Source organism: Periophthalmus magnuspinnatus, chromosome 16 (assembly GCF_009829125.3).
Source record: "Periophthalmus magnuspinnatus isolate fPerMag1 chromosome 16, fPerMag1.2.pri, whole genome shotgun sequence".
NCBI classification, from domain to species: domain Eukaryota; kingdom Metazoa; phylum Chordata; class Actinopteri; order Gobiiformes; family Gobiidae; genus Periophthalmus; species Periophthalmus magnuspinnatus.
The window spans coordinates 1391888-1418073 of NC_047141.1; the positions used below are offsets into that span (position 1 = coordinate 1391888).

Here is a 26186-nt window from a genome sequence, read left to right on the forward strand (position 1 = left end):
TCGTGGTAAAGAAGGAGCTGAGTCGAAAGGTGAAGCTCTTGATTTGCCGGTCAATCTACGTTCCTACCATCACCTATGATCATGAGCTTTGAGTAATAACCGAAAGGACAAGATGGCGGATACAAGCGGCTGAAATGGGTTTCCTTCGTTGGGTGGCCGGGTGCTCCCTTAGAGATAGAGTGAGGAGCTTGGTGTAGAGCTACTGTTCCTCCACATCGAGAGGCGTCAGCTGAGGTGGCTGTTCAGGATGCCCACTGGATGCCTCCCTAGGGAGGTGTTCCGGGCATGTCTCACCGGGAGGAGGTTGCGGGGAAGACCCAGGACACACTGGAGGGAGTGTGTCTCTCGACTGGCCTGGGAACACCTTGGAGGACGTGTCTGGGGCGTGGGAAGTCTGGCAGTTGCTGCTTAGACTGTTGTCCCCACGACCCAATCCAGGATAAGCGGAAGAAAATGGATGGATAGATATATTCACCCAAGAAAACAACAATAATAAGTGTCACTTTAATTTTTGAGTGACTTTGCTCTCTGTACTAAGTCCTTCCCCCTTTAGAGCACTATCACAACACAATCAGCTGCATCCCACTAATGAAACTATTGCACATCACATCAGGTTTGTCAAGTTGCTGTGCACAGTTTTGTATCATGTTTTTTGTATGTTTATGAAAAATAGCCGGGTGACATAGGCTTGTGGGCGGAGCCTCGTACAGCTGAATAGGGCCCGGGAGAGACTCCAGATTAGTCATACAAGAATTATGTCTACAGCCTCTGAAGGGCATGTTTTTAATGAGGGAACAACGTTATAAAGTAGAGTTTATAACGACTTAACATACCCCCTCTTTAAGATATTTTTGTTCATTTTATGCTTTTTTTTAAGTTGAATTGTTAGAAGCAAAGTTAAATAAAAAAAAATAAAAATAAAAATTCAAGGATTTTAGTTGTTTTTTTTTTTTAAGATAACTGTGCTCTGTGTAGTGAGTCAGGTAAAAGATGGCATGCCATAGGATTAATAAACAACCATCCATCCATTTTTTCCTTTTATTCTGGGTCAGGTCGCAGAGGTAGTAGTCTAAGCAGGGACTCCCAGACTTCCCCACCCCTGACTCTTATTCCCATTTATTCCCAGGCCAGTCCCTCCAGAGTGTCCTGGGTCTTCCCCGAGGACAACGCATCCCTAAACTGCATATTTATTCATAGAAAGAAAAACTTATGAGCTCAAAACCCCAGCCAACTTAAAGTAGATTATCAATGTGAATGACACAAAACTATTCCAGATAAAGGGTCAAACCGCATGACCCTGATTTGAACGGCTGCTCCTTCATACCGGTGTGTGGAGGGTGCCGTTCAGGGAGGATGAGGTTTTGAAAGTTGATGATGCAGATGGCCTCAGCTCCAAGCCAGCGGTCAGACACCACTTTGATGTAATACTGAGATGGCAACGGCTCAAAGATCGGGATGGTGAAGACAATGTGCTGCGGCTCTCCTGTCACCACCTGCAGGGGGCGATACGAGCAAGAAACAACTTAAAGAGTCTGTATTACTCCATTTTCTGATCTATGTTATAATGTTTCCTCATCACAAACAGACCTGGACTTGTGTTGTTTCATTCACACATGTTTAACACACAAACCCTGCACATTTTAGCTTCTCTCAGACGGAAAACACTCTGTTCCACCTTGTGCTGTCATGTGGTAAAACAGGACACACACCTTCACTATAATCATTTGGATCATTTTAGACCTGGAACTGCCAATCTCTACTGAACTAAAGGTAAAAGGAGTTGTTAACTTGAAAACTACCACTACACATGACATCACAAGGTGGAACATTTTGAGTTTTGGAGATGTAGACACACTAATAATAAAGTGTTACTCAAAGATGTGTCAATTAAAGAAAAAACACAACTCCAGGTCTGTTTTGGAGATAACAGCATTAGAACATTTTGTATCATATAGGACGTTTAAATGTATATTATAATTTATAACGTCAGTCTGGCCCAGGGCAGCCGTGGCTACAATAGTAGCTTACATCACCAAGTGTGGAAATGAATGAATAATGACTATAGTGTAGCGCTTTGAGAGGCTTTGAAAAAGTGCATTACACGTGTAAGCCATTATTATTATTATTATTATTATTATTATTATTATTATTATTATTATTATTATTATTATTATTATTATTATTATTATTATTTTAACCAATCACAGGGAAGTGTGAACTTTGCTAGCAGCTAACGCCTGGGGAACTAGCGGTTTAGCTAACACTTGCACATTTAAAATAATGTTTATTAATGTGCTCTGTTTATGTTCTGATCAACTAATACAACAGACCAAAGCAGACATTTCAGCAACACCAGTGTACATAGAAACTGGGGAGAGGTGGGTTGTGTCTAGTGCCTTGCCCAAGGACACAACGACAGCTTTCATCTGTGTGAGCTGGAATCACACCACCAACCTCTGGGTCAGTGGATCTGACCGCTCAACCAGTGATGTTTTATGTTGAGAGCGGGAGTCGAACCGCCAAACTTTGGATCGGTGGACAAACACTCTACTGAGCTACTGATAAAAGGCAATATAGCGGTCCATCGTTTATCGCAGGGGGTTCCGTTCTAAAAATAACCCACAATAGGCGAAATCCGCAAAGTAGACAGCTTTATTTTTTACAATTATTATATATGTTTTGCAGCTGTAAAACCCCTCACCACACACTTTTGTATACTTCTCTCAGACAGGCATTAACATTTTCTTACATTTCTCTCTTGTTTAAACACTGTCAAAGTTCAAACCTTCATATTGTAATTAATGTTTTAATATTTTTTATGCAGTGACACAAACAAAGTGGAAAGAACTCAAATACAAATTCATTAATCTAACAAAAGAAAAGGTGATTTGTACCAGATTTAGCTACTGCTGCTTTCCATACAATCCCTGGGCACGTGAATACACATTAAAATACACATTTCAATACGATTACATTATAAGACAAACACTTCATCATTGACACTAGCAGTAAAATACATAAAATGTCCCCAAGTCCAATACAATGTTTCCCACAGTCCAACCCAATTTAAAATATCAATTATGTGCAGGTTTTTACAATGAAAACAGAACATTACTGTACGACTGACCTGTTTCTTCTGCAGCAGGACGTATTCTGAATGGTAAATGTGATCGTTCATAGGGTCTTCCACCCACAGCCACCAGGGCTCACCCACGGAGCCGTGCACCTAACAGGAGACACACACATATTTATGTTTTGTTCCTCTTATCAGCGGCTGGGTCAGGAGGGCAGCAGTCTACGCAAGGACGCCCAGACTTCCGTCACCCCAGACATTTCCTCCAGCTCCTCCGGTGGGACCCCAAGGTTATATCATATAAGTGGTTAGCATTATTCAGTGAGCAAAGTACTGTTTCCTCCTGCTTTTTATCGGTAGTTAGTTAATCAGTATTTTGAACCCATCACCATTTCACATTTTACGGGCCCGTATTACACAATTTACTGATCTCTGTTCTAATGTTGTTTCCTCATCACAAACAGACCTGGAGTTGTGTTTTGTTTCATTCACAAATGTTTAACACACAAACCCTGCAGATTTAGGCTGAGTTCTTCTCTCAAACTGAAAACACTCTGTTCCACCTTGTGATATCATCATGTGGTAAAACAGGAAGTGATCCACTGTGTTTTTAAACTCCATACACACCTTCACTAGAATCTTTGAATGATTTTAGCCCCAGATTGGACTATCTCTAATGAACTAAAGGTAAAAGGAGCTGTTAACTTGAAAACTACTACATCACAAGGTGGAACAGAGCATTTTGAGCTTTGGAGATGTAGACAGACTAATGTTACTCAAACATGTGTGAATGAAACAAAACACAACTCCAGGTCTGTTTTTGAGGAGGTAACAGCATTTTGACATGACTTAAAGCTCACAAGAGTCAATTTCGTGTAATATAGGACCTTTAAGATCATTCACGAAAAACGAGAAAAAGTTAAACAAAAATGCAAGGAAAAAAAGGACTTAAGTAGAAACAAGATTATATAATATAAAATAATATATAATATTTTTGGCTTCTAAAATTATCTCGATTATGACCTGAAAGTCAGTCTTTTGTATAGCTTTTGGCTTTTTGCTCATCTAACAAATCCGCTGACTTCCGCGTTTTCATTTGCACCAAAATGACAAAGTGATACTGCCAAATCCTACAAATATCACTGATTAAGAAAATACAACTGGAGAAGGAAGTGTGTACATCACAGTGGGCATGTACGTCACAGTGGGAGTGTCACAGTGGGCGTGTCACAGTGGGCGGGAGTGTCACAGTGGGGGTGTCACAGTGGGCGTGTACGTCACAGTGGGAGTGTCACAGTGGGCGTGTCACAGTGGGTGTGTATGTCACAGTGGGAGTGTCACAGTGGGGGTGTCACAGTGGGCGTGTATGTCACAGTGGGAGTGTCACAGTGGGCGTGTACGTCACAGTGGGAGTGTCACAGTGGGGGTGTCACAGTGGGCGTGTATGTCACAGTGGGAGTGTCACAGTGGGCGTGTACGTCACAGTGGGAGTGTCACAATGGGCGTGTACGTCACAGTGGGCGTGTCACAGTGGGCGTGTCACAGTGGGCGTGTCACAGTGGGCATGTACCGGTGGAGGTGAAAACGGGGTAGATCGTCAAAATGATGTCTTGAAAATAAGAGATTAAAGATTACTCAAAAATGAATCACTCCAAAACAACTTCTAAACCAGATTTAGACCAGAGACTAAGCCAAGTCTAAGGCAGGACTAAACCAGGAATAAAACAAGACTAAAGCAGGACTAAACCAGGGACTAAATCAGGTGTAAACCATGGCTACTTGCACTAATCACTCTAAGTATAACTTTGTGTGAGTAAATGTTGAGGGGAAACAGCTATAACATGAGTAAAAGCTCTGAAAAGTTGCTGCTTTAAACCAAAAATCCAAAATGCTCCTTGTATCTTCTTAAATGAGCGTGGCTGGTCTAGTGCCATGTGAGCCTGTGTCTTGTCAGCACATGTGTCACTGCTGTTCTCTGCTGGATCAGCCCTGAGTCTGGAGGATAGCATTACATCTGCCCATGTTCACACTATGTATCACCATAATCCTACGTAAACATTTAGGCCAGCTACATAAAGAGTCCTGTTCCTCTTAGACCCAGGGTTAGGGTTCAAGACGAGGACTTAGTCTGGACTAAGCCCCCCAATACCCCCTCTGGTCTCTGGGTTCAGACTGGTCCGATTGGGTTACTCTTGGATTGTTTAGGACAAGGCTAGAACCAGTACCCATATTTGTATTAGTTAATGGGGATAAACATTATCCATTATCCATTTCTTCATATTCTGCATGTTGGGGCCTGTTCATAAAAAAAATACAAGACAGGAAGTTGAATAGGCTCAAGTAAAATAAAAAATCACTCTGCGGCTGTAACAGTTTCGGAGCTTTGGAAAAATATAAACTAATCTTTGTATTTTATTCTGGCTGAGAGCTCAACACCTGCTTCTCCAGGGAGATGCTGTTCCACTGTCTGGTATTTCACCTGTTCGTCTCCACAGAGACGAACAGGTGATGCCCCCAGACAAATGTACAGGTCAGATCTATGGGGAGAAAAAAAATAAAAAGAGCAATAAAACACTTTATTTATTCCAGGTGAAGCAACATCTCAATAGAGACAAGGCAGCAAACCCTGTACCAGAAATGTTACATAGTGGACCTTTAATAATCATAATTTAATGTTGTGATTTTTAGGTCATGCTTTTGATATCCCTGGGTTACAGAATGATGAAAAAATGAGGACGCTGCCATAACAATTAACAATTTAAAACACAAAATATATATCTTGAATCACAAAGAGTCCTCAGAATGTTGCTTGAAAAGACCTCTGTAAGTGTGGGATCAAACCTGTTTATTTCAGAGTTTCTTGTTTGTAAATGTGCGTTCTGTACCTGATCGTTCCACCTGAAGTCTGGCGTGATAACAAGGCGTACTCGGAGAACAGTGCGTGTGATTGGCTGGATGCTGGCCTCCATGGTCACGGACGGGATTTGATGGACGCACTGCTTCACCGTGAGGCCGATGTTCACGTGATGAAGCATGTGGCCTGAAAACGACAGCAAACCAGAATAAGACCAGGGACTAGACCAGGACTAAACGAGGACTAAGACAGGACTAAGCCAGGATTAAACCAGGACTAAAAAAGGACTAGAGCAGGACTAAAGCAGGACTAAAGCTGGACTGAACCAAGACTAAACCAGGGCTAAACCAGGGCTAAACCAGGGCTAAACTAGGGCTAAACCAGGGCTAAACCAGGGCTAAACCAGGGCTAAACCAGGGCTAAACCAGGGCTAAACCAGGGCTAAACCAGGGCTAAACGAGGACTAAGCCAGGACTAAGCCAGGACTAAGCCAGGATTAAACCAGGACTAAAAAAGGACTAGAGCAGGACTAAAGCAGGACTAAAGCTGGACTGAACCAAGACTAAACCAGGGCTAAACCAGGGCTAAACCAGGGCTAAACCAGGGCTAAACCAGGGCTAAACGAGGACTAAGCCAGGACTAAGCCAGGACTAAGCCAGGATTAAACCAGGACTAAAAAAGGACTAGAGCAGGACTAAAGCAGGACTAAAGCTGGACTGAACCAAGACTAAACCAGGGCTAAACCAGGGCTAAACCAGGGCTAAACCAGGGCTAAACCAGGGCTAAACCAGGACAGCACAACCGCAAACCAGCATAAAGGAACACTAAACAAGAGGTTGCTCCCACTAGCGTTAGCAACAAGTCTGACTGACAGCGTTACTAAGCACCTGCTCACTGCTAAACCAGCGGTGCGGGCTCTTTGGTTGCTATGACACTCATGGTCAGAATACCAAATATGGAACTCGGCCTCAAATTGTCCCCTATAACTGCTAGCCTTGATGATGCTGTGGTGACACTCACTTAGTCCACTTCTTTATACAGTCTATGGTTGTCATATTCTGCCCTTTTATAAATTCACTATGTAATGTTGGGTGAAACTAAACAAAATGAACAGATGTATTTGTACCGATCTCGTCCTTCCTCATCTCCTTGAGCTTGTCCACAGTGAGCTTCTTCTCCTCCAGTCTGTTCAGGATGACAGGGCTCAGGTTTGGGAACTGCCTGAGCGGGTGACAGAAACCCCACAGACGTTTGTCAATCACTTTACACAGAGTCAGCAGTCTGTAGGTCATGGTGGGCCAACGCTTCCTCAGGGCAATCTCAAACAGTGCACGCACGATACGAGCGGCATTCTGGGGGAAAAAAATATCAAGGGGTAAGAATTAAATAGTGTTATTCTAACATTATAAGAACAGGCAAAGGCAAAGGCAAAAAATAAATAAATTTTATAAATATATATATATATATATATATATATATATATATATATATATATATGTGTGTGTGTGTGTGTATATATATATTTGAATTTTATTTGAGTATGTTCATAAATCATGTAATACATGTCATTACAGTCCATAAAATAAAATAAATTATCTTCCACAAAAAACATTGAACATTCTCAAAAGGGATGTGGGAAGAAGTGTACACTTATTTAATCCCACCCCGTTCTTCTGATTCAAACTTTGAACAAAAATTTCATCCAGCTTCCTTTTACTTTACTTCTTAGTATTAACAACTTCTTCTTCTTCTTCTTCTTCTTCTTCTTCTTCTTCTTCTTCTTCTTCTTCTTCTTCTTCTTCTTCTTCTTCTTCTTCTTCTTCTTCTTCTTCTTCTTCTTCTTCTTATTATTATTATTATTATTATTATTATTATTATTATTATTATTATATATTCATTATTCTTATTCTCCTTGTTCATGTTATTATCACAAAAATCACCATAATCTTTCCTGTACATCATCACTGAACCATTCTATCAACAAAAAAGTATACATATAACCACTGCTACCATTAATTAGGATTTTCTTTTGGTATATCTGGACAGAATATGACATTTATACAGTTTTTTAAATTGCCTAATATTTGAACATTGCCTTAAATCTTCACTCAGCCCATTCCATAATCTGACCCCACAGACTGAGACACAAAAGCTCTTCCTTGTAGTGTGCACTTTAGCGTGTCTAAATTTTGCCATTCCTCTAAGGTTATAATTCCCTTCTCGCTCACTAAATAAGTTTTGAATGTTTGGAGGCAATTGATAATTTCTTGCTTTGAACATAATAAGCATGGTTTGGTATTCCACCAAGTCCTCAAATTTTAGTAATCTAGACTGTGAAAATAAATCATTTGTGTGCTCCCTAAATCCCACTTTTATATATATATATATGATTACACTCTGATCTATGTTTCTTCATCACAAACAGACCTGGACTTGTATTTTGTTTCATTCACACATGTTTAACACACAAACTCTGCATATTTAGGCTTCTCTCAAGCTGAAAACACTCTGTTCCACCTTGTGATGTCCACATGTGGTAATACAGGAAGTGCTCCACTGTGTTTTTAAACTCCGCACACCTTCACTAGAATCATTTGGATCATTTCAGTCCTAGAATTGCCAATCTACTGACCTAAAGATAAAAGGAGCAATTCACTTGAAAATTACCACTTCGTGACATAACAAGGTGGAACAGAGCATTTTGTTTTCAAGTTAACAGCTCCTTTTATAATTTGCTGAGTAGAGATTGGAAATTCCTGGTCTGAAATCATCCAAATGATTGTAGTGAAGCTGTATGGAGTTTAAAAACACAGTGGAGCACTTCCTGTGCTAAATATGCAGAGTTTGTGTGTTAAACATGTGTGAGTGAAACAAAACACAACTCCAGGTCTGTTTGTGATGAGGAAACAACATTAGAACATAAATCAGAGAATAGTGCAAGATGGGTGCTTTCAACTTATCTTTCCAGGACAGAATATTTTTCTTGTTAGTTTCACATAACACAGTACTTAATCACTTATTACATGATTAATTATAGGGGATGGGAGAGGGTTCAAAGGTCACGAGGAGTCAGTGGTTCTCAGTGATAGACTTAGATGGATAAGGTCAGGTGTGGGGTGTTTAATATCAGACGACAGGAGCAGAAGAGCAGCTGTGTGGTTTTGAGCTGTTTTAGTGCAAAATAAAAAAAAAAAAAAAAAAAAAAAAGAAAAAACACACACATTCACACACCAGTGTACACAGACACTGGGTGAGGTGGGTTAAGTGTCTTGCCCAAGGACACAACGGCAGCATTCAACTGTGGGAGCTGGAATTGCACTGCCAACCTGTGGGTCCTGTGTACTGTGTACTCTGATTATAAAGAGTTTTATTGTCTGATAATTCAATAACTACAGCACACCAAGACTAAACCAAGACTAAACCAAGACTAAACCAGGACTAAACCAGGACTAAACCAGGACCAAACCAAGACTAAACCAGGACTAAACCAAGACTAAACCAGGACTAAACCAGGACTAAACCAGGACCAAACCAAGACTAAACCAGGACTAAACCAAGACTAAACCAGGACTAAACCAGGACTAAACCAAGACTAAACCAACACTAAACCAGGATTAAACCAACACTAAACCGGGACTAAACCAAGACTAAACCAGGAGTAAACTAGGACTAAATCAGGACTAAACCAGGACTAAATCAGGTCTAAACCAGGACTAAACCAGGACTAAACCAGGACTAAATCAGGACTAAACCAGGACTAAACCAGGACTAAACCAGGACTAAACCAGGACTAAACTAGGACTAAACCAGGACTAAACCAGGGACTAAACCAGGGACTAAACCTGGTCTCTGAAAGTTGAGAAAAGTGCTTATAAACTCATTGTGGTGGATGATCATGACGCGCTGAATGAGGTAAGTGAGGAATAATTTTGGACCACTGTAAACTGTTTAAAATGAACTGTTTTTCACATTTGTAACACAGAAAAAAATCAGGTATAGAGCTTTAAATACAATAAATACTGAAGAAATATCAGTAAAATTAGGTTCTTCTCACCTGGGCGACGTAAGACAGGTCAGAGATGAGGGAGAAGCTGTCCACCTCTCCTCTGCTGATGTAGGTCTGGAGCAGAATATTTACTTTGCCATATCCATTCTCCACTCCACCAGCGGCTGGCAGCTCACAGAATGAACACAACATCTGCTCCAACTCCTCCATCTCCTCGTCCCGAACCTGAGAACACACAACGGGTTCATTTAAAGCATGAATTTAAATATAAAAATAGGAAACTCCGTCTTACCTTCAGCTGGTCAAACTCTTCTGCTTTGGACACGATGCTCAGGATGTCGGCCTCTGTGCGCTGGGAGTTGAACATTTCATTGAAGGTCTAAAAAAAAATAAATAATAATAATAATAATAATAATAATAGTAATAACAATAACAATAAACAAAAAAAAGCTTAATGCTATGTTCTTATTTTGGTATTGTATCATTATCAGGGCAATGTGAACAGGCCTCTACTTTGACAATGTTTAAATCATAGACTGTATATCATATTGTGACTGTAAGTCACACTTTTTCCATAGTTCGGCCGGAGGTGCGACTTAGGTTTAAATGTGAAATATTATTATACATTTTTTTGCCGGTGCAACTTATATTCCAGAAAATACATTATATAAATGAACATAGGTAACCCGCTAGCTGCCACATTCCAAATAGGAAGTGATCATGGGCATTCTTCAAGAGTCATCGACTCCAATTCACTTTATATTGAAAAACTGTCACTCTGTCAAACTGTCTGCTGTCAGACTCATAATTTTGGCTGGGGTTTTAATTTCATTATTGTGTCTGTAAATCAAGATATGAACATTAATAACACACAAATAAGGCACCTATTTCCCCTGAAGTCTCTCTTGCTAACATTAGCAACAGGTTTGATTGGCAGTGTTGCTAACCGCCAGCTCTCTGCTAAACCAGAGGTGTGGGCGCCCTCGGTCCTGATTTAGTCTTTGAATGCTATGATACTCACAGTAGCAATTCGTAATATGAAACTCGGCTCCAAATTGGCTGCTATAACTGCTAGCCTTGATAAGCTTCATTTGACTGGATCCGAACGCTGTGGGTGATGTCACGCTCTAGTCCACTTCTTTATACAGTCTATGGTTTAAATCCAGGCTGCAAACGGTTCTGTTTAGCTGTGCATATGACTGAAAGGTTTTTTTTCTGTACTTTTAATGTTTATTTTACGATGATTATTTATGTTTTGATTTGTTGTATTGTAATTTTGATGTTTTTCTTATTCTGTAAAGCACTTACCTTGCTTAGTAATGTAATGGTAAATGGTCACATTTTTATACAGCACTTTACCATCATCAAGGCTCAAACCTCTTTACATCATGGAACCACTCACCCATTCACACACACATTCAAACACCAGTGTACACAGACACAAGTGGCCAGGTGGGTGAAGTGTCTTGCCAAAGGACATAACAACAGCATTCATCTGTGGGAGCATTGCTGGTACCTCTATAGTGTCGCATTTGTGATTCCCTGGTTCCTGCATCGTACTATATTTGTGGCGCGTTGCTATGGTATTTGTGATGGTGGTACCTCTATGGTGTCATATTGATGGGTACATAGCCATGGTACCGCTATGGTGTTGTATTAATGGGTGAGTTGCCATGGTACCGCTACGGTGTTGTATTAATGGGTGAGTTGCCATAGTACCTCTATGGTGTTGTATTAATGGGTGAGTTGCCATAGTACCTCTATGGTGTTGTATTAATGGGTGAGTTGCCATGGTACCGCTACGGTGTTGTATTAATGGGTGAGTTGCCATAGTACCTCTATGGTGTTGTATTAATGGGTGAGTTGCCATAGTACCTCTATGGTGTTGTATTAATGGGTGAGTTGCCATGGTACCTCTATGGTGTTGTATTTGATGTAGAAGTGGCTGGCCGTCCTGCCCAGGTCTGTGGAGGCGAAGTACCCAGTCCTCTCCTCAAACCGGATCATTCTGGCTTTGTCTAGTTTCCTCCCGCACTCGATCACCAGCTCCTTCCTGTACAGCTCCAAAGACGGATCCATCTGCAAACATCATCGCAATTATTAAAAATATTTCAACATTAGGGACATTCTGTTTGGAGTGTGCATTTTATTGTCGTGTTTGAGCAGGTTTACTGTGTATTTCTGTTTCCACATGGATCTGCAAACTCCACCTTAGTTGGCCATCACTCCAGGTTTAACCCCAGTGGCACTGATGGATGGGTCAAATGCAGAGTAGGAATTTTGACTGATACAGCCAATACAGTGGTCTCTATATCACGGTGCACCTTTCGTAGCCTCACTGTTTCTCAGATTTTTTTGTGTGCAATTTTGTATGCTTTTTTACATTGTCCATCAGTCTCCTCCGTGCCGTGTCTCCTGTACAGTACAGAATGTGTTCAGACAAATTTACATAAATGTTGGATCGCAGTGTGACTCTCAAGTGCTGTATGTTTGCAAGTTTTCTCCCCGACAAAACCCACAATGTCAATGAAATGTTTTGCACCGACAAACACTTTGGACTTTAAAGTGATTGTCGAGGAAGAGGGATATAATATGCGAAGGTTTGAACTTTGAGTGTTTAAACAAGAGAGAAATGTGAGAAAATGTTAATGCCTGTGTGAGAAAAGTGTATAAAGTGTGTGGTCAAGGGTTTTACAGCCATAAAACATATAGAATAATTGTAAAAAATAAAGCTGACTACTTTTCATCTCCCATCCCTCAGTGCCACTGGGTAACCTGTCGGGAGCAGTTGGCACCACAACGCCAAGTCCAAAGACCGATTTCTCTTCTTGGCTTCTAGATTCTATTGTTTTATTATGGTAAATGGTAAATAGTCACATTTTTACAAAGCACTTTTTCACCTTCAAGTCACTCAAAGCTCTAGACAAGAAGGAACCACTCACCCAGTCACACACACATTCACACACACATTCACACACCAGTGTACACAGTGGAGGCGAGGGGGGTTAAGTGTCTTGCCCAAGGACATTTATCTGTGAGACCTGGATCTGCATCGCCAACGTCTGAGTGATTCTGATCACTCTAGCAATGTTTATTTGAACTGGCAACTTTCGGATTAGTGGACAAACATTCTACTAACTGAGCTACTGAACCAGTTACTGCACTTATTAAAAAAAAAAAAAAAAAGTTGCATTTAAACAACTATTTTGGGAAAGGACCTCAGTCTATATCTATTTAAAAGCTGAACAAATCTGGAATGTTTTTGAAATTCAAACATTTCTAGCAGGATGTTGAGTCAGAAACTGCTTTTGCCCACTTCTGTATTGGAATCAAAATGAAGGATGAAATACAACCATAGCTTGTGTAAAGAAATGGACTAAGTGAGTGTGACGTCACCCACAGCGATCAGCTCCAATTAAATGAAGCTCATCGAGGCTAACAGTTATAGGAGCCAATTTGGAGTCAAGTTCCATATTTGGAATTTCGACCGCAAGCTGTTGTTGCATCTTCTTGCCCACACTGCTGGTTTAGCAGGTAGCTGGGGCTTAGCAACACTGTCAATCAAACCTTTTGCTAACGCTAATGGGAGAGACCTTGGGGAAAGAAGGCGCCTAATGTTCATATCTTCTTTTGCAGACCAATAGTGGGGGGGAAAAAAAGCATTTAACATTTCAAGACTATAATAATGAGCCTGACAGTAGCAATAACAGAGAGAAGAGTGACAGTGAATCAGCGGGGCCGGAAGTGTCCCATGATCACTTCCTGTTTGGAATGCAGCAGCTAGCAGGTTAGCTATGTCCATTTATATAAACAGACTATGACTACAACTGATGAAGAACTTATTGTAGGTACTAATCGCAGAAATTGTTCAGTTTTGTGAGTGAGCTGAGAGCTGGGAGCTGAGAGTTGAGAGTTGAAGAGTTGAGAGCTGACAGTTGAGGAGTTGAGAGCTGAGAGTTGAGGAGTTGAGATTTGAGGAGTTAAGAGCTGAGAGTAAGTTTTGTGCTGTTACCTGATAGGCCTTGTGGTTGATGCCATAGGCCAGAGGGTTGGCTCTCATTCGGACGTAGAGATAAGTGTAACTGAGCCACTTCACTGCCTCCTCCACGTTCGTCACTGTCCCCAAAGCAATCTGAAAACAAAACAGAAATGTATAGAATATCAATAAACAGAACAGGACAATGTCAACTTAAGCCTTTAATAGAGAACACTATGCTGGCCCCAAGGTGTTTTTTATATTGTATTATTAAATGAGAAACATAAAAATACAAAAACGTACAATAAAAGAAGTATCTGAAGTTGAATTAATCTGCAAATATGAATCTATAATGGAGGAGGGCTGAATCTGACGGATGGTCTCTGTCTCCATCTAGTGGTGACAGCAGCAAATACAGCCAAAGTGTGCTGTGCTTTAAATTTCACTTTGAAAATTGGTCCTTGCATCTTAGGACAACTATAAAATACATATGCCTCTGAAAATCTATAGAAATGTGCTTTATGGGTTTGAATGAAAATAAACAGCATAGGTATTGTGTAGTTAATATGTAAAACATGATTGTGTAAGTGTGAATGTAGGAACAAAACAACAAAACATGTACTAAAACAATAACCCGGTACAAAGGGACTGATCATATATGATTTCATTTTAAATTTGCAATTGCTATCATGGGGCTTCATGCCCCTGGTAGGGTCACCCATGGCAAACAGGTCCTGGGAGACGGGTCTGACTAAGAGCGGTTCAGAAGCCCCCCATGGAAAGAAGAAGATCAAGGCCAGTTACGTCGCCCGGACTGGCGTTACCGGGGCCCCACCCTGGAGCCAGGCCTGGGGTGGGTGCTCGCCAGCGAGCGCCTGGTGGCCGGGCCTTTCCCCACGGGGCCCGGTCGGGCCCAGCCCGAAGGAACGACGTGGGGCCGTCCTCCCGTGGACCCACCACCTGCGGGAGGAGCCATGCGGGGCGGGTGCAAAGAGATCCGGGCGGCAGTCGAAGGCGGGGACCTCGACGACCGGATCTCCGGACATGGAGACTAGCTCTGGGGACGTGGAACGTCACCTCGCTGGGGGGGAAGGAGCCTGAGCTTGTGCGGGAGGTTGAGCGTTACCGGCTAGATATAGTCGGCCTCACCTCCACGCACAGCTTGGGCTCTGGAACCCAACTTCTTGAGAGGGGTTGGACTCTCCATTTCTCTGGCGTTGCCCGCGGGGAGCGGCGGCGAGCTGGTGTGGGCTTGCTCATTGCCCCACAGCTCAGCCGCTGCGTGTTGGGGTTCACTCCGGTGAACGAGAGGGTCGCGTCCCTGCGCCTTCGGGTCGGGGACAGGTCTCTCACTGTTGTGTCGGCCTACGGACCAAACAGCAGTGCAGAGTACCCGGCCTTCTTGGAGTCCCTGGGAGGGGTACTAGACAGTGCACCAACCGGGGACTCCGTTGTTCTCCTGGGGGACTTCAACGCCCATGTGGGTAACGACATGACACTTGGAGGGGCGTGATTGGGAGGAACGGCCTCCCCGATCTGAACCCGAGTGGTGTTTTGTTATTGGACTTCTGTGCTAGTCACAGCTTGTCCATAACAAACATCATGTTCGAGCACAAGGGTGTCCATCGGTGCACATGGCACCAGGACACTCTAGGTCGGAGGTCGATGATCGACTTTGTTGTCGTGTCATCTGACCTCCGACCGCGTGTCTTGGACACTCGGGTGAAGAGAGGGGCGGAGCTGTCAACTGATAACCACCTGGTGGTGAGTTGGATCCGCTGGCGGAGGAGGAAGCCGGACACACCTGGCAGGCCCAAGCGCATTGTGAGGGTCTGCTGGGAACGTCTGGCGGAGCCCTCTGTCAGAGGGGTCTTCAACTCCCACCTCCGGGAGAGCTTCTCCCTGATCCCGGGGGAGGTTGGAGACATGGACTCCGAGTGGGCCATGTTCTCCACCTCTATTGGCGATGCGGCTGCTCGTAGCTGTGGCCGTAAGGTCTGTGGTGCTTGTCGCGGCGGCAATCCCCGAACCCGGTGGTGGACACCGGAAGTAAGGGATGACGTCAAGCTGAAGAAGGAGTCCTATCGAGCCATGTTGGCTCGTGGGACTCCTGAGGCAGCTGATGAGTACCGGCGGGCCAAGCGTGCCGCGGCTCGGGCGGTCACAGAGGCAAAAACTCGGGGTTGGGAGGAGTTCGGGGAGGCCATGGAGAAGGACTATCGGACGGCCTCAAAGAGATTCTGGCAAACCGTCCGACGCCTCAGGAGGGGGAAGCAGTGCTTCACCAACACTGTTTACAGTGCGGGTGGAGAGCTGCTGACCTCGACTGGGGATGTTGTCGGGCGGTGGAAGGAATACTTTGAGGATCTCCTCAATCCCACTGTCACGTCTTCCGAGGAGGAAGCAGAAACTGGGGACCCAGAGGCGGACTCGTCCATCACCCTGGCTGAAGTCACTGAGGTGGTTGGCAAGCTCCTCGGTGGCAAGGCTCCGGGGGTGGACGAGATCCGTCCTGAGTACCTCAAGTCTCTGGATGTTGTGGGGCTGTCTTGGCTGACACGTCTCTGCAACATCGCGTGGCGGTCGGGGACAGTACCTGTGGAATGGCAGACCGGGGTGGTGGTCCCTCTGTATAAGAAGGGGGACCGGAGGGTGTGTTCCAATTACAGGGGAATCACACTCCTCAGCCTTCCCGGTAAGGTCTATTCCAGGGTACTGGAGAGGAGAATCCGACCGATAGTCGAACCTCGGATTCAGGAGGAGCAGTGTGGTTTTCGTCCTGGTCGTGGAACACTGGACCAGCTCTATACTCTTCATCGGGTCCTCGAGGGCTCATGGGAGTTTGCCCAACCAGTCCACATGTGTTTTGTGGATCTGGAGAAGGCATTCGACCGTGTCCCTCGTGGTGTCCTTTGGGAGTATGGGGTCCGGGGCTCTTTGCTAAGGGCTGTCCGGTCCCTGTATGACCGGAGCAGGAGCTGTGTTCGCATTGCCGGCAGTAAGTCAGACCTGTTCCCGGTGCATGTTGGACTCCGCCAGGGCTGCCCTTTGTCACCGGTTCTGTTCATTATATTTATGGACAGAATTTCTAGGTGCAGCCAGGGGCCGGAGGGGGCCTGGTTTGGGAACCACAGGATTTCATCTCTGCTGTTTGCAGATGATGTTGTCCTGATGGCTTCTTCGAGCCAGGACCTGCAGCAGGCACTGGTGCGGTTTGCAGCCGAGTGTGAAGCGGCTGGGATGAGAATCAGCTCCTCCAAATCCGAGGCCATGGTTCTCGACCGGAAAAAGGTGGTTTGTTCTCTCCGGGTGGGTGGTGAGTCTCTGCCCCAAGTGGAGGAGTTCAAGTATCTCGGGGTCTTGTTCACGAGTGAGGGAAGGATGGAGCGGGAGATTGACAGGCGGATCGGTGCAGCGTCTGCAGTGATGCGGTCGCTGTATCGGTCCGTTGTGGTAAAGAAGGAGCTGAGCCGGAAGGCGAAGCTCTCGATTTACCGGTCAATCTACGTTCCTACCCTCACCTATGGTCATGAGCTTTGGGTAATGACCGAAAGGACAAGATCGCGGATACAAGCGGCTGAAATGGGTTTCCTCCGCAGAGTGGCCGGGCGCACCCTTAGGAATAGGGTGAGGAGCTCGGTCACACGGGAGGAGCTCGGAGTAGAGCCGCTGCTCCTACACGTTGAGAGGAACCAGCTGAGGTGGCTCGGGCATCTGCTCAGGATGCCTCCTGGACGCCTCCCTAGGGAGGTGTTCTGGGCATGTCCCACCGGGAGGAGGCCCCGGGGAAGACCCAGGACACGCTGGAGGGACTATGTCTCTCGGCTGGCCTGGGAACGCCTTGGGGTCCCACCGGAGGAGCTGGAGGACGTGTCCGGGGTGAGGGAAGTCTGGGAGTCCCTGCTTAGACTGCTGCCCCCGCGACCCGGCCCCGGATAAGCGGAAGAAAATGGATGGATGGATGGATGGAATTGCTATCATAACAAACCTAATCATTCATCATTCTGAAACCCATGTGTGTGTAATCCCTCAGTTGTCAGGTCTCATCCAGATGCAAAACCTTTTGTCCAGAACTATAGACTGTACAGTGGTCCCTGGTTTATCGCGGGGGTTACGTTCTAAAAATAACCCCTAATAGGTGAAATCTGCAAAGTAGTCAGCTTTATTTTTTACAATTATTCTATATGTTTTGCAGCTGTAAAACCCCTCACCACACACTTTATACACTTTTCTCACACAGGCATTAACATTTTCTCACATTTCTCTCTTGTTTAAACACTCTCAAAGTTCAAACCTTCGTATATTATATCCCTCTTCCTCGATGATCTCTTTAAATGTGTTGTTCTTGTGCCTCTGCTCCAGTGGTATCCACAGAGGCGCCTCTCCATACAGAGAAACACTTAAGTCCAAAGTGTTTCTGAAATTTGTCATTACAGAACGTTTCATCGACATTGTAGGTTTTGTCGGGGAGAAAACTTTACAAACATACAGCACTTCAGAGTCACACTGCAATCCAACATTTATGTAAATTTAGCTGAGCTTTAGATTCTGTACTGTACAGGAGACACGGCAGGTCCCTTAGCCAATCAGGACGCAGAACACAATGCACGTTCATACACTGTAAAAAAAAAAGCATGCAAAAAATTGCACTGAAAAAAAATCAGCGAAATAGGGAGACCACAAAAGGTGAACCGCAATATAGCAAGGGCCCACTGTATATATAAATGGACATAGCTAACCTGCTAGTCGCCACGTTCCAAACAGGAAGTGATCATGGGCGCACTTACGGCTCCATCGACTCTGGCTCCAATTCTCTTTCTGTGTAAAAACTGTGTCCCCTCTCTCTGTAACTGCTGCTGTCAGACTCATCATTTTGGTCTTAAATGTTCGTATTAACTCGCTCTACATGATCCTGTTTTTTTTTATTTCACTACTGTGTCTGTAAATAAAGATATGAACATTAACAACAGACAAATCAGGCACCTTTCCTCGAGATCACACCCCCTGGCGTTAGCAACAGGTTTGACTGACAGCCTTCCTAAGTGCCCGCTCCCTGCTAACCCAGCGGTGTGGGCCTCACAGCAACAGCCTCGCTCCGCATTGGCCCTTTGATTGCTATGATAGTCACAGCGGGCATCCCAACTATGGAACTAGGCTCCAAATTCTTCCCTATTGGTCCCTCGGCTCGCCTCGATGAGCGTCTTTTGGAGCCGAACGCTGTGGGTGACGTCACACTCACTTAGTCCACTTCTTTACACAGTCTATGGTCCAGACTCAAGTTTCTTTTGCTCTTCTGAACACATTTATACTAGAAATGACATTATAATGCACTGAATATGCTTCACTTAACTATACAAGCCAACTATGCACAGCTGAGCACATCTTTGACATAAGGATGAATTCATCTGATAATCAATGAAATAACAAAAACGACTGTATTTGTTGACTGTTCCCCTGTGAATCCAGTTGCCACGTCTGACCTAACCTGAGCTCACTGTTGCATTATGGCCCCAACTCCAAGTCTGTCGGCTTCTCCTAAAATCTGACTTTTAAATAAAAACCTGAGTGTGGATGAGGCAGAGGCGTCTTGACAGGTGCAGGAGGCGACAGGTGTAAAATAGACCTCGAGCTGACAGTTTTGTAATTAAAAAAATATGATGAAATCGTCTGAAATAAGCAGCCGCCGAATGAAGTCACAAGATTCCGTCAGTGTCACTGTGGGAGAAGGCTCCGCTCTGCTGTTTATCTGGACCTCATTTTGCAGGGACTTTTCAGGACAAATCAATAATGAGCTGTGTATTATACTGATACATTAAATCAGCCCTACTGTGCTCGTGTCTCTAATCTCTGACACCGGTGGATCGTTATATAATTTATACATTTTCGATCACAATATTCCTCTAATACGACTTAATAAAAGAAACAAGTCCGCTGACTTTCACGTTAGACACCCGCGATGTCCAATGGGAGCTGACATCACCGTAAACGTCATCACAACAAAGTGCGGCATGCTGTCGGCGCCCCCTATGGGCAGCTGCACTGCACATCACTCTAGAGCAGCACATTTTTTGTTGAATCCTATGAGTATCATCAATTAAGGAAAAAAAAAAACTTGGGAAGGAAGTGCGTAAGTCATATTGTGCACGTACATCACAGTGCGCACGTGCGTCACAGTGGGCACGTGCGTCACAGTGCGCACGTGCGTCACAGTGGGCACGTGCGTCACAGAGGCGTGCCCTGGTGGAGTTTAAACGGGGGTAGTTTGACAAAATGGCATCTTGAAAATACTCGATGAAAGATTACTCAGACATGAATCACTCCGACTGCAAATTCAAAGGCTCAACGAGAAGAAACGACTAGAACATTGATAAGCATCTGAAAAGTCCATTTTGCAGAATAGGTCTGATTTAAGCATTTCTATAGGACAACAGCAGCAGGGTATGTAGTGAGTTTTGGAAGTGAATCATGAGTTTAATCTGCATTTTTTCATGTTCCTTGTACGTTCATGTATAAATTGTCTGAGCGCCCCCTGCAGGTGTAGTCCTGTGAGTGCAGTTTGGGTCAGATACATAGGGATGGATAATAGTGTTGAGAGCTTTTGCCACGCCCATTTTTAATTGGCCACTCGATCGGCTACAGACCATGTAATTATGTTCCCCTTGACTTTTGCCTCCACTTTCCTCCATTTTGAAACTTGTACTATGTTTGTTTAAAACTTAACGTCTCCGCTCACTGACCTCAGCGTTGAGATTATCGGCGAGGCTGTCAAGGAACTGGCTCTCGATGGGGTTCTGCTGCGTGAGGAGGGTGAGGTAGTGGCTCAGTTTGTCGTGGGACGTGATGATGGTTCCTTCTCCAAATTTATCAAACTGAGGCCGACCGGCACGACCAAAGATCTGCATCACGTCCAGAATCCCCAGGTCCACCAGAGAGCCTCGTTTGGCATCGTAGATCTGAGTGCCCTGTGCAAGAGACAGAAGAGACGGAGGTGAGTGGAAAAAGATAACACAGTAGGAAAGAATGAATGAATGAATGAATGAATGAATGAATGAATAAATAAATAAATAAATAAAGTTTACTTCAGGTATAGTCAAGGTTCTGTTCCTGGTTTGGTCCTGATATAGGCTTGGTTTGGTCCTAGTTTAGTCCTGGTTTAGTCCTGGTTTGATCCTGGTTTGGTCGTGGCTTGTTCTTGGTTTGGTCCTGGCTTGTTACTGGTTTGGTGCTGGTTTGGTCCTAGTTTGGTCCTGATTTGGTCCTGGTTTGATCCTGGTTTGATCCTGGTTTGGTCCTGGTTTAGTCCTGATTTGATCCTGGTTTGGTCCTGGTTTAATCCTGGTTTAGTCCTGGTTTGATCCTGGTTTGGTCTTGGTTTGATCCTGGTTTGGTCCTGGTTTAGTCCTGGTTTAGTCCTGGTTTGGTCCTGGGTTAGTCAAGTTTAATCAAGAAGTTTTGACTAAAGTCCTGGTTTCGACTGGAGTTTCTGGACTTTTTCTGGGCCTTGTTCAGGCACTGGCTTAGTTCTACTTTCAATCCAGATGTATGACCGACAATGTAATTAATTTTTCCTTTTTTAATCACAGTCACAATTTTGTAGGGATGCACCAATACCGAGACCAGTACTGGGGGTCATTCTGATACCAGTTGCCAGGACTCATACTCATCAATGTGCTGCCGATACCAAGAGCTGATACCACAATAACCATGCTATGTCCTATTTTACTCACAGTTTGACTCTCAGCTGAACAGAGAGCTCTGAACAGTGACCTCTGACCTCTGAGTGGTGAGGACTTGACCATAAAGAGACACATTTACTGTTCTGCACATTAAACTAATCTTTAATCACATGTTATTGTCTATAACCTTTATTTTCATTGAGCTATGGAAATAAAGTTTTTTATCTTTCACAGAGGATATCAGCACAGTGCTTGTGTGTACATATTAGCATGCTGGTGCTGGCGATACTTTGCTTGTGCGTGGATTATGCACAATTGTTGTAATTTAAAAACAACATTTAGCAACTGAATAGAGTGTACTCAGAGCTTTTAAAAGAGGTATAGCAAAATGTGGCTGTGGTTAAAGTAAGAAATCACTCCCTGTTACGCTAAAAGTCTTCTTAGAGTTAGCGGACTGCAGTCTGCAAAGACGAGGCAGAGAATATAAAGATACTTACTCTAAATGATATTGGAATTATACCTACAATGATTTCAGTAGAAATTTAAAGCAGCGTCTCAACTTTTACACTGAAAAAGTGTCTATACTAAAAACATCCTATAAAATGAATTTAAAATGATTTACCACTGATTTACCACAAGAAAACCCTATAAAAAACAAAACTATAAAAATAATGCCTGGTATCAGTCGGTATCAGTACTCAAAATGAAGTACTCAAAATAAAGTACTCATATGTAATATGGTAGCATATGGTAAAAAGTGGTATTAGCGTCAGTGCATCACTACAATTTTGTATTCAATTTTATTTATTCTTTAGCCTATCATTAATATTTTTTCAAAGATTGTAGCAGTAGTAACAGCAGTAGCAGTAGTAGTAGGCAAGGCAAGGCAAGTTTATTGGTACAGTGCAATTTAACATTAAAACAGAAGAGTGCAGAATAAAACCATTTCAGTCACGTGCAGCTAAACAGAACCAGAGCCTGGATTTAAACATTGTCAGAGTAGAGGCCTGTCTCACATCTTCCAATAGGAAGATTGTTCCAGGTTTTAGCTGCAGAAAACTGAAACGCTGATTCCCCAGGTTTAGTCCTGGTTTAGTCCTGGTTTAGTCCTAGTTTAGTCCCGCTTTAGTCCTGGTTTAGCCTATGCTTTAGTCCCTGCTTCAGTCCTGGTTTAGTCCTGGTTTAGCCCCGGTTTAGTCCATGTTTAGTCCATGTTTAGTCCATGTTTAGTCCATGTTTAGTCCATGTTTAGTCCATGTTTAATCCTGGTTTAGTCCTGGTTCGGTCCTGTTTTAGTCGCGGTTTAGTCCCGGTTTAATCCCAGTTTAGTCCTGGTTTAGTCGTCAGAGTGTGAGATGGTTCATGTGGCTCTAACATGTGGGAGATGTTCCTTGGTGCTGGTCCATGGAGAGACTTGTTCACACAGAGCTACTTTAAAGTCTGTTCTCTGAGCCACAGGAGCCAGAGACCTGAGCACAGGACACATGAGTGGGAAGTACTTCTTGGTTCTATTCAGGACCCAAGCAGCAGTGTTCTGGATGTACTGCAGCTGTGTTAAGGCTCGTTTGGAGAGGCCAGTGAGCAGGACATTACAGTAGTCTAACCTACTGGAGACAAATGATGGATAAGTCTCTCTAAATCTGGTTTTGACAGTATGCCTTTGATTTTTGCCGTTTTTAGATAGGAAAAAGCTGCAGATGTTATTGATTTGATGTGGCTGTTAAAGTTCAGGTCTGAGTCCATCATTACCTCTAGATTTCTAGCCTGAATGGAAGGTTTTAGAGAGAGAGACTGGAGGTGACTGCTGACACGTTCTCCATGTTTCTGTAGTAGTAGTAGTAGCAGTAGTCGTAGCAGCAGGAGTAGCAGCAGCAGTAGTAATAGTAGTAATAATACCTGTCTATTTAATCAGTATTAACGTCTCTTCAGAGCGTTTCATTTTCCGTGATATAAGTGTTGCTAGTGGCTGTGAGGCTCTGTGTGTTAGACTGGAGCAGGCGTCAGTGTGAGGCTGTGTGTGTTGTGCGCTCAGCTCTGTGTGTTGGACTGGAGCAGGCGTCAGTGTGAGGCTGTGTGTGTTGTGCGCTCAGATCTGTGTGTTGGACTGGAGCAGGCGTCAGAGTGAGGGCAGGGGAGCATTAATATAAGATTTAAATGTTCTTGGCATAAAAAGTGATGGAAGTTTGAAACCGACTGTGTAAATGACGTGGGAAAGAGATGCGTGGGAAGGAAACGAACAGAACTGATTTTGATAAGTTTTACAGCTTATGTCAAATAGTTTCAACATCTTTTATATGCTATCTGAGAGCTCTATTACACTACTGATGCCGTGTCCGTGCGCAAGACACTTTTCAACCTTGGCTGTATGATTATGTTAAAATTGGTTCTCTGGTTAGAGGTGGAGAGCCATAGATACAGATCATACACTGTTTATATAAATGAACATAGCTAACCTGCTAGCTGCCACGTTCTAAACAGGATGTGATCGTAGGCGCACTTCCGGCTCCATCGACTCTGGATCCAATTCACTTTCTGTGTAAAAACTGTGTCTCCTCTCTCTGTAACTGCTGCTGTCAGACTTGTCATTTTGGTATTAACCCACTCTACATGATCCTGTTTTTTTTTTCATTATTAAAATCAAGATATAAACATTAATAACCGACAAATCAAGCACCTTCTTTCCTCGAGGTCGCTCCCGCTAGCGTTAGCAACAGATTTGATTGACAGTGTTGCTAATCGCCTGCTCCCTGCTAAACCAGCGGTGCGGGGGAAGGGGCGTTGGAGTTGTTTCATTCACACATGTTTGAGTAACACTTTATTATTAGTCTGTCTACATTTCCAAACCTAAAAATGCTCTGTTCCACCTTGTGATGTCATGAAGTAGTAGTTTTGATGTTAACGGCTACTTTTTACCTTTAGTTCAGTGGAAAATGGCTGAAATGATCCAACTGATTGTAGTGAAGGTATATGGGGTTTAAAAACACAGTGGAGCACTCCCTGTATTACCACATGACATCACAAGGTGGAACAGAGTGCTTTCTGTTTAAGAGAAGAACTCAGCCTAAATATGCAGGGTTTGTGTGTTAAATATGTGTGAATGAAACAAAACACAACTCCAGGTCTGATTATGATGAGGAAATTACATTAGTACAGAGATCAGAGAATAGTGTGATATGAGCCCTTTAAATAAACAGAGTAAACCCGCTCATACCTTGATGATGACAGCATGGGCGGGCAGGTTGACTCCCCAGGCCAGTGTGGCGGTGCAGACCAGGACTTTGAGGTAGCCTTTGGAGAACATGCTCTCCATCAGACTTCGGTCTGAGCGCAGCATTCCCGCGTGATGGATCCCAAAACCCTCCGGAAACATCTCCTTCATCTGCTTATTCCTGGAGCGCTGAACCTGGAAACAACAGGGAAAAGCAGCTTAGCACAATGTGGGTTTATGCTGTATTTATTTCAATCGACAAAATGCTAAATAAAAGCCTGTAAAACATGACATAATAAAAGCAAATGTAAATTTTTATTCATCACCAATTTACCTTCACAACCTACAAACAGAAGTCATATCATATCACTGCTCAGTTCATGTTTTTACCAGTAGATGGCAGATGTGAAACTTTTTCCCTTATGTGTGTTGTCAACCTCACTCTCCCTTTCTCTCTCTCTCTCGCACTGGCACTCTCTATCTCTCCCCTCCTCTCTAGCCCACTCCCTCTCCTTCTCTTTCCCCTCCCCCTCTCTCCTCCCTCTCCTTCTCGCTCCCTCTTTCCCTCCCCCCTCTCTGCTCCCTCTTCTCCTCTCTTCTTCAGATAGAGATGTGTGGTTGACTGGCAGTTGGGCCGTGACCCGTCCAAACCAGAGGGACTCTCCATCAGCGGCTCTATCTCCAGGTCTCCTGGTTTAAATGGAGGTCAGACCCTTCATCCTCTGCTCCACACACACTCCTCTACACCACACACAGACCCTACTCTGCACCACACACAGACACTACTCTGCTCTACACACAATCTCTGTTCCACACACACTCCTCTGCATCACACACAGATACTCCTCTGCACCACACACAGATGCTACTCTGCTCTACACACACTCTCTGTTCCACACACTCTCTGTTCCACACACAGACGCTACTCTGCTCTACACACACTCTCTGCTCCACACACACTCCTCTGCATCACACACAGATGCTCCTCTGCTCCACACTCAGACCCTCCTCTGCTCCACAGACCCTCAGAGAAACAGTTCTGCTCCAGCTGTTCACATTTGGAACAATAAAAGCTGCTGGTGACATCTGGAGAAAAGAGTGAAGGCTTGATGGTCTGAGCCAAACCAGGTAACAGGTCTGTAACAGGTCTGTAACAGGTCTGTAAACACCAGTGATTGCAGTTCTCTGATTAGGGTATATCTGCTTTTTGAGACTGGTGCATCTTCCTCTTCAGAGTTGATGCCACTCTAGCTGCTTGGGTGGCTCCTCCATATTTTTAAAGTCCAAATAAGAGACTTGTGTGCTGCTTTCTGATTGGATAATCATCTTGAGAACCAAACACCAAATTAGACCATAAATAAATCGGGTGTTGTGTCCAGTGCTTTTGTTAATT

The 26186-nt window shown here is 43.9% G+C and overlaps 1 protein-coding gene across 2 annotated transcripts in view; it reads right to left on the reverse strand.

Moving 5' to 3' along the window:
- ascc3 (activating signal cointegrator 1 complex subunit 3) overlaps positions 1-26186 on the reverse strand; it is a 222178-nt gene that overhangs the window by 46337 nt on the left and 149655 nt on the right. For both annotated transcript variants that reach the window (XM_033980435.2, XM_055227922.1), the window contains exons 15-24: positions 24797-24988; positions 20647-20871; positions 13946-14065; positions 11848-12012; positions 10226-10312; positions 9982-10158; positions 7054-7279; positions 5959-6113; positions 3128-3226; positions 1325-1493 (exon numbers count right to left, since the gene is read on the reverse strand). In XM_033980435.2, the coding sequence (XP_033836326.1) occupies positions 1325-1493; positions 3128-3226; positions 5959-6113; positions 7054-7279; positions 9982-10158; positions 10226-10312; positions 11848-12012; positions 13946-14065; positions 20647-20871; positions 24797-24988 (1615 nt within the window). The remainder of the gene's footprint in view (positions 1-1324; positions 1494-3127; positions 3227-5958; positions 6114-7053; positions 7280-9981; positions 10159-10225; positions 10313-11847; positions 12013-13945; positions 14066-20646; positions 20872-24796; positions 24989-26186) is intronic.